At 39.9% G+C, this 16,098-nt stretch overlaps 1 protein-coding gene across 1 annotated transcript in view; it reads left to right on the top strand.

The window, feature by feature from the left end:
* Positions 1-16,098, top strand: part of LOC308129111 (zinc finger protein 385A-like) — a 35,091-nt gene that overhangs the window by 16,073 nt on the left and 2,920 nt on the right. Inside the window, exons 2-5 of the mRNA XM_080494895.1 lie at positions 2,874-3,019; positions 9,009-9,119; positions 14,635-14,809; positions 15,369-15,689. Coding sequence (XP_080351021.1) covers positions 2,874-3,019; positions 9,009-9,119; positions 14,635-14,809; positions 15,369-15,689 — 753 coding nt within the window. The remainder of the gene's footprint in view (positions 1-2,873; positions 3,020-9,008; positions 9,120-14,634; positions 14,810-15,368; positions 15,690-16,098) is intronic.

Here is a 16,098-nt window from a genome sequence, read left to right as displayed (position 1 = left end):
AAAGTATTTTATATGTACAAAACATGTCCAGGGATGACTGTAAGAAGAAACAAAACATTATGACCATCTCAATTCAAACAGATTGTTAAATTTGATGAACGAGACCAATGAAGTAATGCAAAAGCTTGGCTTTAATAGAAGAAATTGTATTTTTGGTTGAATCAGTGATTTTTGTTGACTTTGGTCTTGTCACTTGATAGTTTTAACCAATTGTAGTATAAAAGCTCAACCAGCAAAACCTGGTTCGACATACATCTTTCTCTCTTTAGAGATGGGTGAGATGTAAGGTGCATATCAGATGATCTGTATTCACATCTGATTCAGACGGTTGCATAGTAAGTGTACACTGTGTTAGAGAAGCACTGTTAAATTAAAAAGAGTTTGCTTTTTATTTCAAAATCTTTGTGCTCTGGTAGGTATTTTCAACAAGTAACATGTTGTGCAAACAGACAACCAAAACACAAAGTGCATCGACCAGTGACTTATACAGAGTTACACTCGCATGAATGGAAGTCTACATGAAACAGTAGCCTCCACTAGGAAAATCACCCCAAGATGTTTTGTTTCCACATGTCTCTGAAATTCTTATGAAGACCATTTAGGGTACAGAATTACATTTGAGGGGAAGTTATACAGGAAGAAATAAAACTGCTGTCCACATCACTATAGTTGTTATAGAGGAGGTTGTACTAACTAGCAGTCTTATTACAGTCAGACTGTGCTCATCCATCAAGACACACACACACACACACACACACACACACACACACACACACACACACACACACACACACACACACACACACACACACACACACACACACACACACACACGTAGAATTTGGTGAAGAGAGGCATTTATAGCTGCCATGAGAGCAAGGTTTGAAGGACACTTTAACTGATCTCCAGCGTTGTATCTTCAGTTTGTCTGTGTATTTTCTCCATTCTCTCTTATTCATGTGGCATGCTGAGGTACCTATATATGCAGAAATGAAAGTGGCTACAGCTGAGCTGCAGCTGGCACAGCCTCCCAAGGACAGAAACACTGTGAAGAGGAATGCCAGAAGGAAAGACTTTCCCCTCGTCTATTTCTGATCCTGACAGCACATTCTTTACGTCTCTCCTCCTGTCAGTGAAAGGACCTTCTTCTGCTGTTACCAAAATAGCCCTTTCTTCTCCTCTTCTGACAAGTGACCAGTTTTTTCTTTTCAAATCAAACAAAACCGTTAAGTCACAAAGCAGCAAAAATAAAGGATGATGACTGCATATAATCTCAGTATAAAAGATTATACAAATGTTCTGTGCATAGACAGAATGAGCAAAGAGCACCCTGCTGCTTTTACACTAAAGAGGAGAATAACTATGGGAAGCAGAAGTGGAATGGAGAGAGCAGAAGGATGGTGATAGTGAGGAAGAAGAAAACAGCTGAGAGGACTGGTGCTGCGGTGAGGGCAAGTACAGATGAGGCAGACAGACAAAATAAGGGACCATGAAATGGGGATACAAAAAACAGCTTGGAGAGAGAGAGAGAGAGAGAGACAAGAGGGAGAAATGGAGAAAAGACAGATATCTGCAGCGCCCCAGCTGCAAGGCTTAAGGAGCTTAGCCCTCCTGCCCATCACAGAATACTCCTCAAGTGCAGGCATTCACCGCTGCTGAGCCACTACTGAGAGAAAAGTGAGCAAGGAGAGCAGAGAGAGCCGGGGTCTGTGTGTGTGTATGTGTGTGTGTGTGTGTGTGGGGGGGGGGGGGGGGTGAAGTTATGGATTTTGAAAAAAGAGAGAGTTGCAGACTTGTTTTTACCAACAGTAAAGAAGAGAGAAATCAAGCTCTGTGTGAAATACCAGCGGTTTTTCTAGCAAATGTCAGCTCTTATATGATCCTTAATATAAAAAAATGCTACTTGTGATTCTTTTTATCTTTTCTTTTAATCTTTCTATTGACTAAAGTCACACAAAAACTTACTCTTACAGGTGTCTTCTGTCATTTACTGTGGTGTGCAAAATAAAGTCCTGACAAACAGCATGTTGCATCAGTTCAGCATAAATACTGAAAATATTAGAAAACAGAAAATCTGAATCACTCAAATCTGCACAAAAAAAAGAAACTGCATCCAAACATTTAATACTAACATGTTGTAATGTAATATTTCAATAATTTGAAAAAAAAAAAAAAAGGCTTGAATAATATATGTTTTCACAATAATAATGTGTCGTTTTAGTCTGTAAAGAACAATAAGGAAGGAATAAACAGCATAAAATTTGATACAATCATATGCTTCTCATTAAATTGCAAATGTTTGGATGGAAACAAAGATAACAGCTTACATCTTTTATACACCATTTGAATCTAATAGACTAGCCGAGAAAGACAAAACTGACCAATATCACAGAGTTCTCCTAATTTCTGCCTTAAAACATTTTGTAACTGGGATAAAAGATAAAAGTCTTGTGACTTAATTTTTATGAAAGACATTATACTATCAAGTACTACTATGATACAACATAAATATTTTAGTAAAACGTACTCTGAAGATGACTAGCTCATTTCATTTTCCATATGTTGTCAGGCCATGGTTTTTCATCCATCAGGTGCAGTGACACGGAGGACGGGAAGACAAATAAAAAGTTTAAAACATAACGTTTATGTAATTTTGAGAATCAATTTAAAATTTTTAGTTTTGCAGAGAAGAAATCGGAACTTTTAATAGACCTAAAGCAGATCAGCACATTCCTATGAATTATTGCTTCAAGAAATAGTTTCTACATTCATCAGTTTTTCTGTTTCTGCTGTAGTGCGAGATGAGCTGTGCGAGTTGCATTATTTATGGTGGTTTTAATGATCTAATTTCCCCGTTTGTGCATCTGCCACAGGAAGCGTAAACCGACCAGGGCCGGTCCCTGCCTTCCTCAGGAGCCCACCTGTCATCCCGCCCCCACTGGACATGAAACCCTTCCTCCAGTTTCCTCTGGAGTCGCCTCACCCGGCCAGCATCGGCCTCTTCCACAACTTTAACACAGTGAGTGTTCACAGACAGGCATGAGTTTATGTCTGCACACACAATGCCTTGGATCTGTTATCATTTTTGTTCAATTTAATGGGAGACAGAGTCACTATTCAGTCGTGGCTGTGAAGACTTGCCTCATGAAAGCAGACAGGTGATAAACTGATGGAGATTTACCCTGTATAATCCAGCATGATAAGGTGACAGCTGTTTGCTTTTTATTCACCACTGTGAGTTTCAACATAATTGAGAAAATGCCCGGTCGAACGGTTTACTGCAATAAAATGAGTTACAGCTAATCAATTGTATAAGAGCCACAGGCTGTGTTCTGTGTAGTCAGCGTTTTCTGAACCCCCTTCTCATTTCTAGATTGGGTTTCATGTAAAGGGCATAGTGGCAACAAAGCACATGCAACACACACGCACAGACACACGCGTGTGCGCGCAGTCGGTCAGCTCATGAGCAAGTACTCGAACCAAATGACCCCTCTGCATATTAATGATTCATCCTTCATGGAGGACACTGAGTGCTGCCACTAATGCCACCGCACCTCAATTTAAATCACTGTCAGTGCACATAGTAAAAATGTACACAGGTCCAAAACCCGGCTGTCAGCTGGTGATAGAAGATTGCTGCTCCGTGCGAGTCATTATTTCTATTATTTGTTTTTGAACACTGCAGGAGCTCAAAGGATGCTGGCAAGGGCAAACAGACAAAACACTTGATTACTGTCATTATGGTTTCAAGCACAGTGATGATCCAAAGACCAGAAATGGTACGGCCGGTGTTTTTTTCCTTCGCTACACTAATGCGGCATATAAAGTAAAGAATGCTTAACAAACAATAAAAAAAAAAGTGCATCCGTCTACCGCCTTATTTCCTGCTTAGTGGAATCACAGTGATATGAAGAGCAAAGAAGAAGACATCTCTGCCCCTCAAACTCACTCCAGTATTTGTGGAAGAAACTCTGAGCTTCTTCCTACAGGCGATAATCTCTCCACGAGATCCTGAATGGACCTCGGAGGGTCTCTCCAGTTAGCCTCCATGCCTGGTGCTCACTCCAAAGGGAGGCGACCTAGAGGCATCCTGATCTTAATGCAAAGTAGTGGGACATGGAGCCTTTCTCGGATAGTCGAACTTCTCAGAGAAATCTCACTTGAGCTGTTTGTATCCGCAAATTCTCCAGACTCTAGTTGAGGATGGGGGTGTAGGCCGACCGAGAAGCAAAGAACTGGAGTGTGAGTGAGCAAGCACCAAGTTTAAAGAGGTTCCTTTACATTTTTGAAAGTGATAATAGGGTTTTCTGCCAAAAAGAAAACTCAGAAAAATAATGGAAGTTTCTCAAAGTTAAGACAGTATTTAAACAACCATCTAGCATATGTTCATGTCACAGTGCAAAACAGGATCCATTCCAATGGATTCCCTGATTTCAGGTGTTGCTTCATATCGTTAATGTTGAAACATAACTTAACATCTACCATAGTAAAATATGTTTTATCTGTTAATATGACTTTAAACACAGTTTCTATTAACTTTGATCTTCCATGTTAGGAATCTCTGAAGCTCAGTTTGCAGATTCACACTGAAAGTGAACCGAAATGAATAGTTTTGAGGTGATTTGAAGCTACAAGATATTTTGTCACAAAGCTTTAATGTATCCCTATTTCAAAGAATACTTGCCCTGTCAAAGACAGTCAGAACCTTGACAGCGCTTTGCAATAAACACATGAAATCGTCAGAATTCACTATTTGCGAAATCTATACTCGAGCAAGCTTGTCTTAATAAAAAACTAAAAGTGTGGTTTGACAGCAACGGGCTACCAATATATTTGTACTTGGTAGTAATGTTTTTCATAATGTATTTTTCAAAATGTCTATCTACACAGATGGAAACTAAATGAAACTGCACATAATATGCCACTGAAAAAAGAAAGTAAATTAGAAGTTGAGTTTAATACCACTCGAGATGATGTTGACTGTCTTTGAGGCTGACATGTTATTTCCTTTCGTTATTCAGTCAAACATTATGTTCTTGAGAGGCTGAGAATGTATGCTGCACAATAAGTCCATAGAGATGGAGATGGATCTCTGCCCCATCAACTGCCGTGTTAACTGACACTAAAACTGTGATTGCTGTTGAGGAGCAGATGATTTAATGCTTTTCATATCGACTCAAAGCAATCTACTGATTGAACAGTTATTGGTGCTTAAATTTGACCAATAAAAACAGGAATATCTCCATTACTGTTTTTGCCACATCATCTAGCACAACCAAACCTACTTGAATGATAAAAAGTCAGAAAAGCTGTTTCTGTCTTCAAGAGATTTCTTTAATAAAACAGTGCAACAGAAAAGTCTATGAACAGGAGCTGCACTTCCACTTTTCCAGGCTTAAAGCTTCACGATGCATTGCTTTAAAAGTTTACAAATCTGCTCTTATAGGTCAGTTATTAATAAAAATGAAATGAAGTAAAGCAAATAAACATCGGAGCAGTTGTTTAACCTCTACTCGTGAAAAATCTTGCTTCTGGTTTTGTTTAAGAAATAATGATGAAAAGAAATAAGTGGAGTGTACGACTATTTATTATGTCAATTGAAATACACATTTCTACAAGAGAATCTTTTAAGTGTAATGGAGATTAATTAAATGAAAAAACAGATCTGACAGTAGCACTCTATATATTAAGATAAGCAACATTCAGAAGGAAAGTATAAATGATCATTTCTCATTCATCCTATGAGACAAAAAAGCGGAAAAATTACCCAAAAATGCAAAAAAAATATGAAATGAAAGCACTGGAGAATGCAATGCCTTCCCAAGAGAAACATTTGTTGATTACGAAAGTTATAAATCTAATTAAATGAAAACTTTGACAAAAAAAACCTACAATGGAAATGAGTGGACAACGTTCATCATAGTAATAAAGGCAGCAAATTCCTCACCAATCAGCTAAAATAAAATGAGGAAAAATCTACAATCTCCTGAAATAAAACTCTCAATGTGAAAATAGGTCTTGACTCAAAACATGCTCAGAGAATTCTAATTTTTTTTTAAAGTGTATTCACTGCAGATAAACTCATTAGAATCAGAAATAGAGCTTGAGCACTGTGGACCTCCCAAAATTAAAGGACGAACAGATCACAACACCAATTTCAATGGAACTAAAGGAAGCTGTCCAACATACACCTGATGGCAAGGCCCCAGGACCAGACCACAATCCCTCTGATTTCTACTTAAAATTCTGCCCTTTACTCTCACCAATATTTTATGGGCTGGTTGAAAGGATCAAAAAGTCTTTTACTTTTTTCCCGTGCATGAATTGTGAAAATACCAACCTTGTTCTAAAGTTGGATAAAGATGCCGTCTGCTCCTCTGTACATGCTTTCACCAGAAGAGAGAGACGAAGCCTCCCTCTATGCAGAGCGTCACTCCCGAGCTCAGAGACCAAAGAATAAGCCTCAAACTAACTTCAACAGCAAGGGAATAACCTCTGGCTATATCATTGTCAATGCAGACCTTGAAATAATCTGAGAAGCCCGAGATGGCCGATAGTAACAAATAACACGTCTTAATCATACACACTGACCAAACTGGATTCATTGAACACTCCACCAATTATACACACAGATTAAGTAACTTGATAAACCACTGCAACGATAATGAACTAAAGCCATTATTATCTCATTAGATGCTGAAAAAGCTTTCAACAGGGTAAATTGGAAATTTCTATTCACTGCACTAAAGAAATTAGGATTCAGGAAGAATTACCTCTCCTGGATCAGATTCTTGTTCAACTCACCCAGTGTCTGTATAAATACAAATTATCAGATTTCTCCAAGTTGCAGTCTTCAGAGAGGCACCAGGCTCGGGTGTCCACTCTCTCCTTCACGACTTATTTAGCCCCCTGCAGCATCTTGCAGACCGAACAACAATATAAAATAACATGCAAACAACAAATGAAATTCAGAAGATATGTCTGTTCTCAGATGATGTGATATTCTTCCTATACACTCTTCTATTCTCGAGAAAATTGAGTTTCAATAGATTATGTTCAATCTTGGAATATTCTTCTTATTGGAACATCTAGAATATCAACTCTGTACATCCAAGGACCTCTGCTAAAATCAGGGAATATCAAATACCTAGGCCTTCACATCTCTGCCAAACTGTCCATTTGTCCATTTAAATTACAACCCTCTAAAACAATAAAAGACGACCTCACTCATTGGAGGACATTCCAAAAATCACTCATGGCAAAACTGTCTATAATATAACAGTTGACTAAGATTAATGAGGTAAGAACATCAGGTACAAATGCATTGAAAGAAAAAACTCAACATAGTGATTTGCAGCCATCGGTGACAGACAGGACAATGAGACAGAGCTCCTGGGTTTGCTTTACTTCCTTTGTTTACAAACACACATTTACACATCGACATCACAGACACTCAGGCACATGCAGAATACAAGCAGTTGTGTGTTTCCTCACACAGCGTTGATGCACAGACAACTGAACAGACAAGTAAACAAATGTGGAGGTGTTACAGGTGCCCGCGTGAATACCTCCAAACAATAAAGCTGTGAACTGGAGAGAATAGTTAGACGTGGAAGCAAAATCTTAAAAAAATAGAGAAGAAAAATTAGGTTAAAATCTATAAATAATTCCAACAATGGATTCACACAGAGTTTAAGTTTTCAGACCAATTATACCATTTCCCCTGGTGCGTGGAGCTTCACAGTGTAAACAGTCTCTCATTTGGCAAAGTGTCGAGTCTGAGCAGGAAATGAGAGGCTGAGTAAAACCACAATGTTATTTTGGCAGCCTAATGAGGGCGACATCCAGCACTGTGGTTTTCCAAATCCTGCCGAGGGTCGGCGAGCTCACGCGAGTCGAGTCCAATGGCCTTGTCTAAAAATAAAGCAGTAAACATTTCATAGGAGAATGACACAATGCATAACTTTTAACTATTTGTTTTCCCCAAATAGTGATATGTAATCCTAAATAGTTATTTGTCTTTGCATCAGTTTTAATATGCAATGTATTCTTTAACAGTTGTTTTATTTTGACAGTCATTCCTACAACCAACTTGTGCCAATATTCTTTTATTTGTTTATTTAATCCAAAAAACCACAAATAAAATACAAAAATCAAAACTCCCAGCAGTTGTTGTCAAATACATAAATCTCTCAGCTATGAATATAATTGTATGCAATGACAAATCCTTTTTCATGTACAAATTTTAATTGCGATTTTTGCAATCTCACTTTGGACACACAGATTGAGATACAGAGCGATAACTCTCCATCCACATTGACAAATAGTTTGCATCCACATACTAGCTATTACTGAAGTCACGAGGGACTTTATTCACAACTGGTCAATTCCAGCCAAGAATTACATGCATTTTTCATATTTGTAGCACGAGCTTCTCAGTACTGTGAGAACCGCACTGTAATTCTACATGAATGACAAAGATTTGAAGAATTGTAGTTATCTTGAGAAAAGAGGCACATTTACTCACATATTGCATATTTTCTGACCATTTTAATATTGCACAGAGACGTCATTGTTTCACTGTGTATCACAATATGAAAAGCGTGGTTTTTCAGCACACAATGTACACTTTCCTGTTGAAAGACACTCTGTAATTAGGCTCTTCTAACCCGAGCCTGAGTTAAAGCGTTTGAACAGCACCCAAGTACTGAGTCACAGACAGCGGCACCAGCTGCTGCTGAGAAAAACACACACCTTCCTGTCCACATCAATCACTGTTCCCTCTTCAATTCACTCTCTTCCACTCTTTTTTTTCCTAATCTGTCAGCTCTTTCCCCCTTCAGCTACTCTCTGTCATTCACTTGCACTCTTTCTTCAACACTTTCTTCCCTAAGCCACATTTGCTCTGTTGAACCTTTCCGTGCTCTGCAGTTAAAGGAAACACAGCCCTCAGAATTTCTCCTGTGTAGCTGAATCTTTGATGTGACCTCTGGGTTATCTCTCCTCAGATGGACCCTGTCCAGAAAGCTGTGATGACGCACACCTTTGGGCCACCGATAGTGAAGACAAAGCGGCCAATCATTTCCTGCAATGTTTGCCAGATACGCTTCAACTCAGAGGTACGAAAGCAAAAACAGGTCATTTTGAATTAGCCTTTATCGTATAGAATATGTCGTGAAAAGACAGGTAACATCTGAAGGGGTTTACATTATTTATTTATTTTTAACATTTCTTCTTCATCATCTAGCAACCAGCACAGGTGCTCCTGGCATGTTTACCACAGCCCTGCAGCAAGTTTCTGTGTTTACATTTACAGAGATTACTACAGAAAGCCTGTGTGGTCTGAAGAGAGAAGCGCTCAATCATAATCCACATGTCCACTGTGGATTTTTGACCCCTAATACGACATCTTAAATTGATTTTAGCACGTTTGCCAGCAGTGTTGCAAGGCAACAAATTACTGCAATGCCACACAGCAGTCATATGTTAATAAATAAGACTACATAGTCTAGCTAAGGTTTGCATTACTGTGTGTCAGAGGACTTTTTTTTTTTCTGGCATATCGAATATTCTTTGATTGTTATCATGTGTGCACAACAACATGCTAGTTGGTGCTGAAAATGACCACTGTATATGATTATTACTACTTGTAAATTTGGAGGTTCCAGCAAGGTCTACCGCTCGTAAAATAACGTGCATGATGCAGCTTTAAGATTGTTGTGATGTTTCGCCTCGGCCTGGAGAACTGCACCTGTTTTCTTACATGCCCTTAAATCATGGCCAAAAAAGTTTGGAGTTCATTGGTTGGCTGATTGACTGATTGACTGCACAGCCGGAGCAGGTGAAAGCTTGGTTCACAGTTTCTCAACTCCAATTTTAGCTTGTCAACATCGAAGAGTGCGGTGAAGGAGGCAGAGGGGTTCTCACTCATTTCACTCACACATGTACTGCTAAGCTTTAAAAAGCCGCTGAGTGGGACATGTTTCCACTGAGGCAAACACGAATACACACTAAGCAAGAGTCAAAGTTATCCTTTCTTTCCCAGTGACTGTAAACTGTGTGTCAGACATCTAAGTTGTGTCTCAGCGGTGATGGGGAGCTGAGGAATGGTAACAAGGCTGGTTTTTTAAATCACTCCGATTAGAGTTTGATGGACTGTTGTAATATGTGGCAGGGTGAGTGTGAAGCAGAAGTTTAAACCACAACACGCCCTCAAAGCTACCGTAACGATGATCAAGCACATTTCGTGCATTTCAATCATGACGATCGGCGCAATGCCAACATGAGGCAGAGGGACCAAAATAAAAAAGGCGAGAAGTGATGAAACTTTAGAGGAATGATTTGAGTGTTCCCATTAAAGAGCCAGTAGTGTTAAGTGAAGTTGAAAAGCAAATAACTCATAATGTGGGCATCCCAAACCCTGTTATTGGATGACATGATTGACACGTTATGAGTCTAGCACTGGACCTTTTACAGTGTGTGTGGGGATGTCTATTTATTACTGTTGTAAGAACTTAAATCTGTTCATACTCTCATATTATGGAGACATGTCAGACCAGTGGCGACAAAAAGCAAGTCTCCATTGAGACATTTTAAGGTCAAACTAAGGGGAGGGCTAGGTTAAAGTCAGAGCAGAGGTTAGGGTAATACAAGTGGGAGTTACGACTGTGCTTTCAAATTGTAAGAGGCGAACATAAGTCAATACATGGTCACTCGAAGGCAGAAAAATGCATGTGTGTGCAGAGAAAACCATTTTACGACTGAGACTCTTCAACTAATGAAGCATGACTGCCACCGTAACCTCTCATCTCAGCATGAGCAGGAATCAAACAAACCTGTCTAAAAATATGACTGCATTCCAGTGATGAAGTGTGAAATACTTGCACTCTAAATGCAGTGGTGTGTAAGTCAGTAAAGTCATTGGGGGGGAGTCATCTGAAACTTGTGTAATACTGCCCTGTTCTCTGTGCAAGGGGCCACTTAATTATATCTCCCCCTGCTCAGACCTGCTTGTTCTCACATGATCTACATTAGCGCGGGGTACATGTGTGCTCAGCACTTTTATTTACTTTTGCCTGCTCATATAAACGTACTGAACATCTGTGGGTTGTCAAATGAAAATGCTTGTGCGGGGAGCCTTTGGCTCGTGCTTACACGTCTGCGTTATGCGGCGAGATGTCCAATATCGAGCCACCTGTTTGTCCAGCCTGCTGTTTCACTCGTGAGCGGCGGCATGCATCTGCTCTACTGCAGCTCTACAGCACTTTCCACAGTAACCTGAGAGACAGGGAGCTTAAAGCACGGCGGACATTCTTTAATAATGAAGGGATACTCTGCTTACAGTACAGGACTTGTCTTACTGGTGCGGTCTGTCCGGTGCTGCAGTTAAAAAGCAGATCAACATAATATTTATTTGAATCTTTTTGGGGTCATCATTAATCAAATAAATCAATGATACATTTTCTTTCAAGCAGGTGTCTGATAGTTGCCCGTTGTTGAATGGGACTTCCATATACAAGGTGGAAGAGACAGATTGGATGATAGCATTCATCGAGCAGCAGTTGTTTCTCACTGCTACTACACTGTAAGTCCCACGTGTTGTAATCATAACACTGCAATTCATTTCCAGCCACAGAGGACAGATTAGCCTGCCACTGTTCAGCTCTGCTCTGCTGCAAGGTTGACGTCACACCATGCTGCATTAGCCATCGTCACCACTGCTGTACCATAGTGGCCATCTCTCTCTCTCTCTCTCTCTCTCTCTCTCTCTCTCTCTCTCTCTCTCTCTCTCTCTCTCTCTCTCTCTCTCTGCTTTTCTTCTCCTGAGGTCCACACAAACACATGTTCCATTACCCTCTCGCCTCTCTGTTTTGCAACTTTTGATTTCCCTCATTGGTTTTTGTGTTTCTGCTTCTCCCTCTGTGGAATACACTGTATGCCTTCTTCTTCTCCCCTCTCCAGCCTCTTCCCACCCCCTCTTCCTGTCGCTGCTGTCTGCTGCCCGTAACATAGATTTGGATGTGGAAACCAGCTCTATCTGCTTTCTGTGCCTTTGTCGCCTTATAGATAAAACATCAAAGCACATCCTGCTTAGAGAGAAAAGGGATTTCAGGGACGTTCACTTGCTCTCATTTTCTCCTTAAATTCCATTTCTGCTTCCTCATTCATACAAATCTTGCTTTCCATGTGCTCTTTAGTAGCTTTTCTCAGTCTATTTCACCTGCTTTGCTGAGCATAATTTCCATTTCATCATACTTCATTTTCTATTATTTCCATTTAGCTTCAAAGATTGGAAGACCTAATCAATGCTGACCCCTTCTGCATCAAACATCCACCTCTGATCATTGTCAATCTTTTTAATGCTTGAGTTGACGATGCCCTTTATCGATTTCCTAAGTCCTGACACTGATGGTCATTAAGATTGTGAATGTATCAAAGCTCCTACAGAAAACAAATACAGAGATTCAGAAAGTGAAATAAATAAGGACTATACACTAAGAAGATTAAGTCTTGGGTATTTCTCGCCCATTTGATCTCACTACTGTCATTTCTTTCTCAACTTGTAGGCCCTCATCTCCTTGTCTAATTGCAGATCTTGTGAGTACCACAGCCAGAAGAGTAGAGTTACACAGGGAGAGCTATATCTGCCTTTCTGTCATCACCAATAAGGATGAGGGCTATATGGGTAACTATCATTGGCAGTTAAGACCTCAGGCTTACAGAAGCATCCCGGACAAGTCCCGGTCGTCCCTTTGCCTGAGAGACCCTGTAACCTGCCACATGCTTTCCAAGCCTCCCATGTGGGTCCCTCAACCTTATTATTGACATAATGAAACGTATCTGATTCCAGAAGGCGTTTGCTTTAGCACATAGAGTCACACACAGCAGCTTGTATTACTGCATTAATAAGAACTTACATGGGCTCAAATAATCTTGAAGATCAACTATGATTCCGCCTGACCAGTAGCTCTGCATCTCGTAATTTACACTCAGTGCCAATGTTAAATACCAGTGCAGTGAGCCACTTGAGTAACCAGGCAGAAAATAAGAGCAAGGAGGTCCGTGTGGAGGTTTATAGCATCGTGCAGCGTGACAGACCTTCATGCAGGTGAAGGGAGCTGGTGTCAAGTAACACCTTTCTTACCATGACTACAATCATTCTCACACAATAAACTGGTTTGTAGTTTTCTAGAACTAATAGTATCTAAGCCTTGCCCTCATTTGCCTGAAGAAATATCACTGCTTAACAATTAGCATGTTGTTTTTGAACAATTAATGCACTATTAAGACCTGGTTTTCTGAAAGCTTCACAATCCGTCAGCAGGATTACATTTTTCAATATTAAGCGCTAATAGTATATGTACAGTTTGTGTACCAGAAGATCTCTAATATGGTGTAGTCAATGTCAATTGCATGCAAGATTTGGTGTCATAATAGTTACTTATTATTTACTGAGTGTAAATCCACCCAGTGGTTATTCCTCAGACTACAACGATGAGTTTGATTTCATAAATGCCTTTATTGTTTGCCTTGCTCGAACAAAAAATTGTCGCATTAATAAATAAAAGCCCAAACTGTATGCACTGCACAAGTAAGATTCCATATTTCCTATCTCTTAAATTTGAAACGGATCCTCTTAAGCACATACCAATAGACAGAAACTTTTTTGCTCTCAGCAGCTGACTGTCATCTGTCAGTGGTGGCCCCACAGCCCACTGCCTCATTCTTGATAATCCCACCGCTCAATAACCATCATCAGCTCAGCGGGCCAGTTCAGTGACTATACCAGTGGTGAAGGAAGATGAAAATATTCTGGAGGCTAATCCTCCCTGACAGCCTCGACGGCACACCACACCCTCAAACCATTTACTCAACACAGCCATAATTCAACAAAAACAAAGGGTGTAAGAAGATCTGTAAAATGTTAAGTTATTTATTCTTTCATTCATTGTATAGTTGAAATATTTATTGGCGCAAAGATGAAAATCTTACTTTTCAAACACTCCCTACTTTGATGTGAAAGAAAGACGAGTTTGTATTTTCAAATGTATTTGCTCACAGCACATATAGGATAGATATACAGTAATTAAGCACATTTTATTGAGCCATTTAATTTGTAAAACTAAAATACTATTGCCTTGAGCAGTATGTCAAAGTAATATGATATGTTTTATTTCATTTCATGCATAATTCCTTAATACTTAATCTATATTACAGTCAATAAAACTGCACATGTAGGTTAGATTAACCACATCATATTCAATAGTGCTCTTTTTTTTAAATTGCAGTCGTAAATGGCCATAAATTTAGACTGCTGTAAATCATCACAGTGAAGGAGCAGAAGAAATTATATCACTAATTTTGAGGGATACCAGCTCAACAAAAATACATGGGCATTCTCCAGTCATTCCATAACAAAAACTAAGACAACAAAAGATGGTTCACATCCAAGGAGGTATGGTTCCTCTTTGTATAACCTTTTTCTCCTACATATTTGCCGGAAAACATGTGAGGGGGATTATATAAAAAAAAATTAAAAAAAAAAAGAATCAGTCATCAACAAAACAACCAAACAAAATGATCCAGGCAGACCTTTGAAATAACACCATCTGATGTTTCCTGTTCTTTTGCCAGAGCCAGGCCGAGGCCCACTATAAAGGGAACCGCCACGCCAGAAGGGTGAAGGGAATTGAGACATCCAAGACATCTCGTCTCCAAGATGGCGACAAGCAGCAGCCTGTACCTCCTGCCTCCCCACCAGGCCCCGTACCGTCCAGCCCTGAGCCTGATCCTAATCATAACTACCAGGGTGAGCTTCACCTGTCAGATGTGATGCTGTGCACCTGCTGGCACACAAAGCTCTGACTCTGTTGGGCTTTATTTTGTCATTGACATAACCCTTTCTTGTGGCCCATACTCTAACCTCACTCATAACAACAATGGGTCTAAGAACAATGCATCTTGACCTGACCCTAACCTAAATTCAAATCCTAATCTTAGCCTAAACACCAGTTTAATCCATCTTAATCCATAAATGCACAAGTATTAGTTTGTGTCCAAAACACTAAACCACTGTGACTAATTGTTTGAAAAATTACAAGTGTCTTCACATGTACAAACAGAAACTGCCATAAATGTCTTGAATGCATACAAAGATTTCATAACACACAGTTCATTACTGAGTCAAACAGCAACAACAAATGTAGACGTACCACAGTCGGACAGAAATCAGTGCCCTTGACTTCAGAAAAGCAGACGTTGAAGGGAGGCACCAGCATAGGAACATTTTATCACAGTTTTTAGAATTTTACATCCGAATTGGGGGGGAAAAAAATGTCTTGACTTTCCATTATTGTTCCCATTTGCAGATGATGCTCAATCCTGTTCAAACTCTAAAGAGTCACCTTTGACCCCCAGCTGCCTTCCAACACCCACAATGAGCTCAGCAGACACAGAGTGCCCACTCTTGTCTTCCGTTAGCGCGCCTTTGCCATCCTCACCCTCCCCCACTGCAGTCCTCAGCACCCCGCAGGCAGATCCGACAGCGCCGGCTCTCCCTGACACCCCATCACGAGCACCCAGCCCATCTTCAGGGGAGTCAGAGGAAGAGAAAGCCAAGAAGCTGCTTTACTGCTCTCTGTGCAAAGTGGCTGTTAATTCCCTCTCTCAATTGGAGGCGCATAACAAAGGTGAGTCCTGCGTTGCTTTGCCACGCCACAAAATATACGCACTGTTCAGAGGGCTTATGTCTTCAAATTATGCAGCACAAGCTTTCAAAAGCAACTTCAAAAACACAAAGTGATGGCTCAGTGGACATGGATTTTTCACTTGTTCTGCAATTATAGTTTGAAAAACTGAACCAGGTGTATTACTGCCACTTAGTGGTAAAGCATGGTCTGTGTTAAAATAGGCAGTAATACAACCGTGCAGAGAAACTATTGACTTGGTCTTGGTCTTGTTGTTGTTGTTGTTGTTGTTGTTGTTGTTGTTGTTGTTGTTGTTGTTGTTGTTGTTGTTGTTTCTTTTGTAATTTCTAGAACTTTTGCTGCACAATCAATCACTTTTTTGTAAAAATGGATCTGAGGTTTCAAATCAGTT

This window comes from Blennius ocellaris, assembly GCF_963422515.1.
Source record: "Blennius ocellaris genome assembly, chromosome: 4".
NCBI lineage: Eukaryota > Metazoa > Chordata > Actinopteri > Blenniiformes > Blenniidae > Blennius > Blennius ocellaris.
This window is presented reverse-complemented; position numbering and strand designations above follow the sequence as displayed.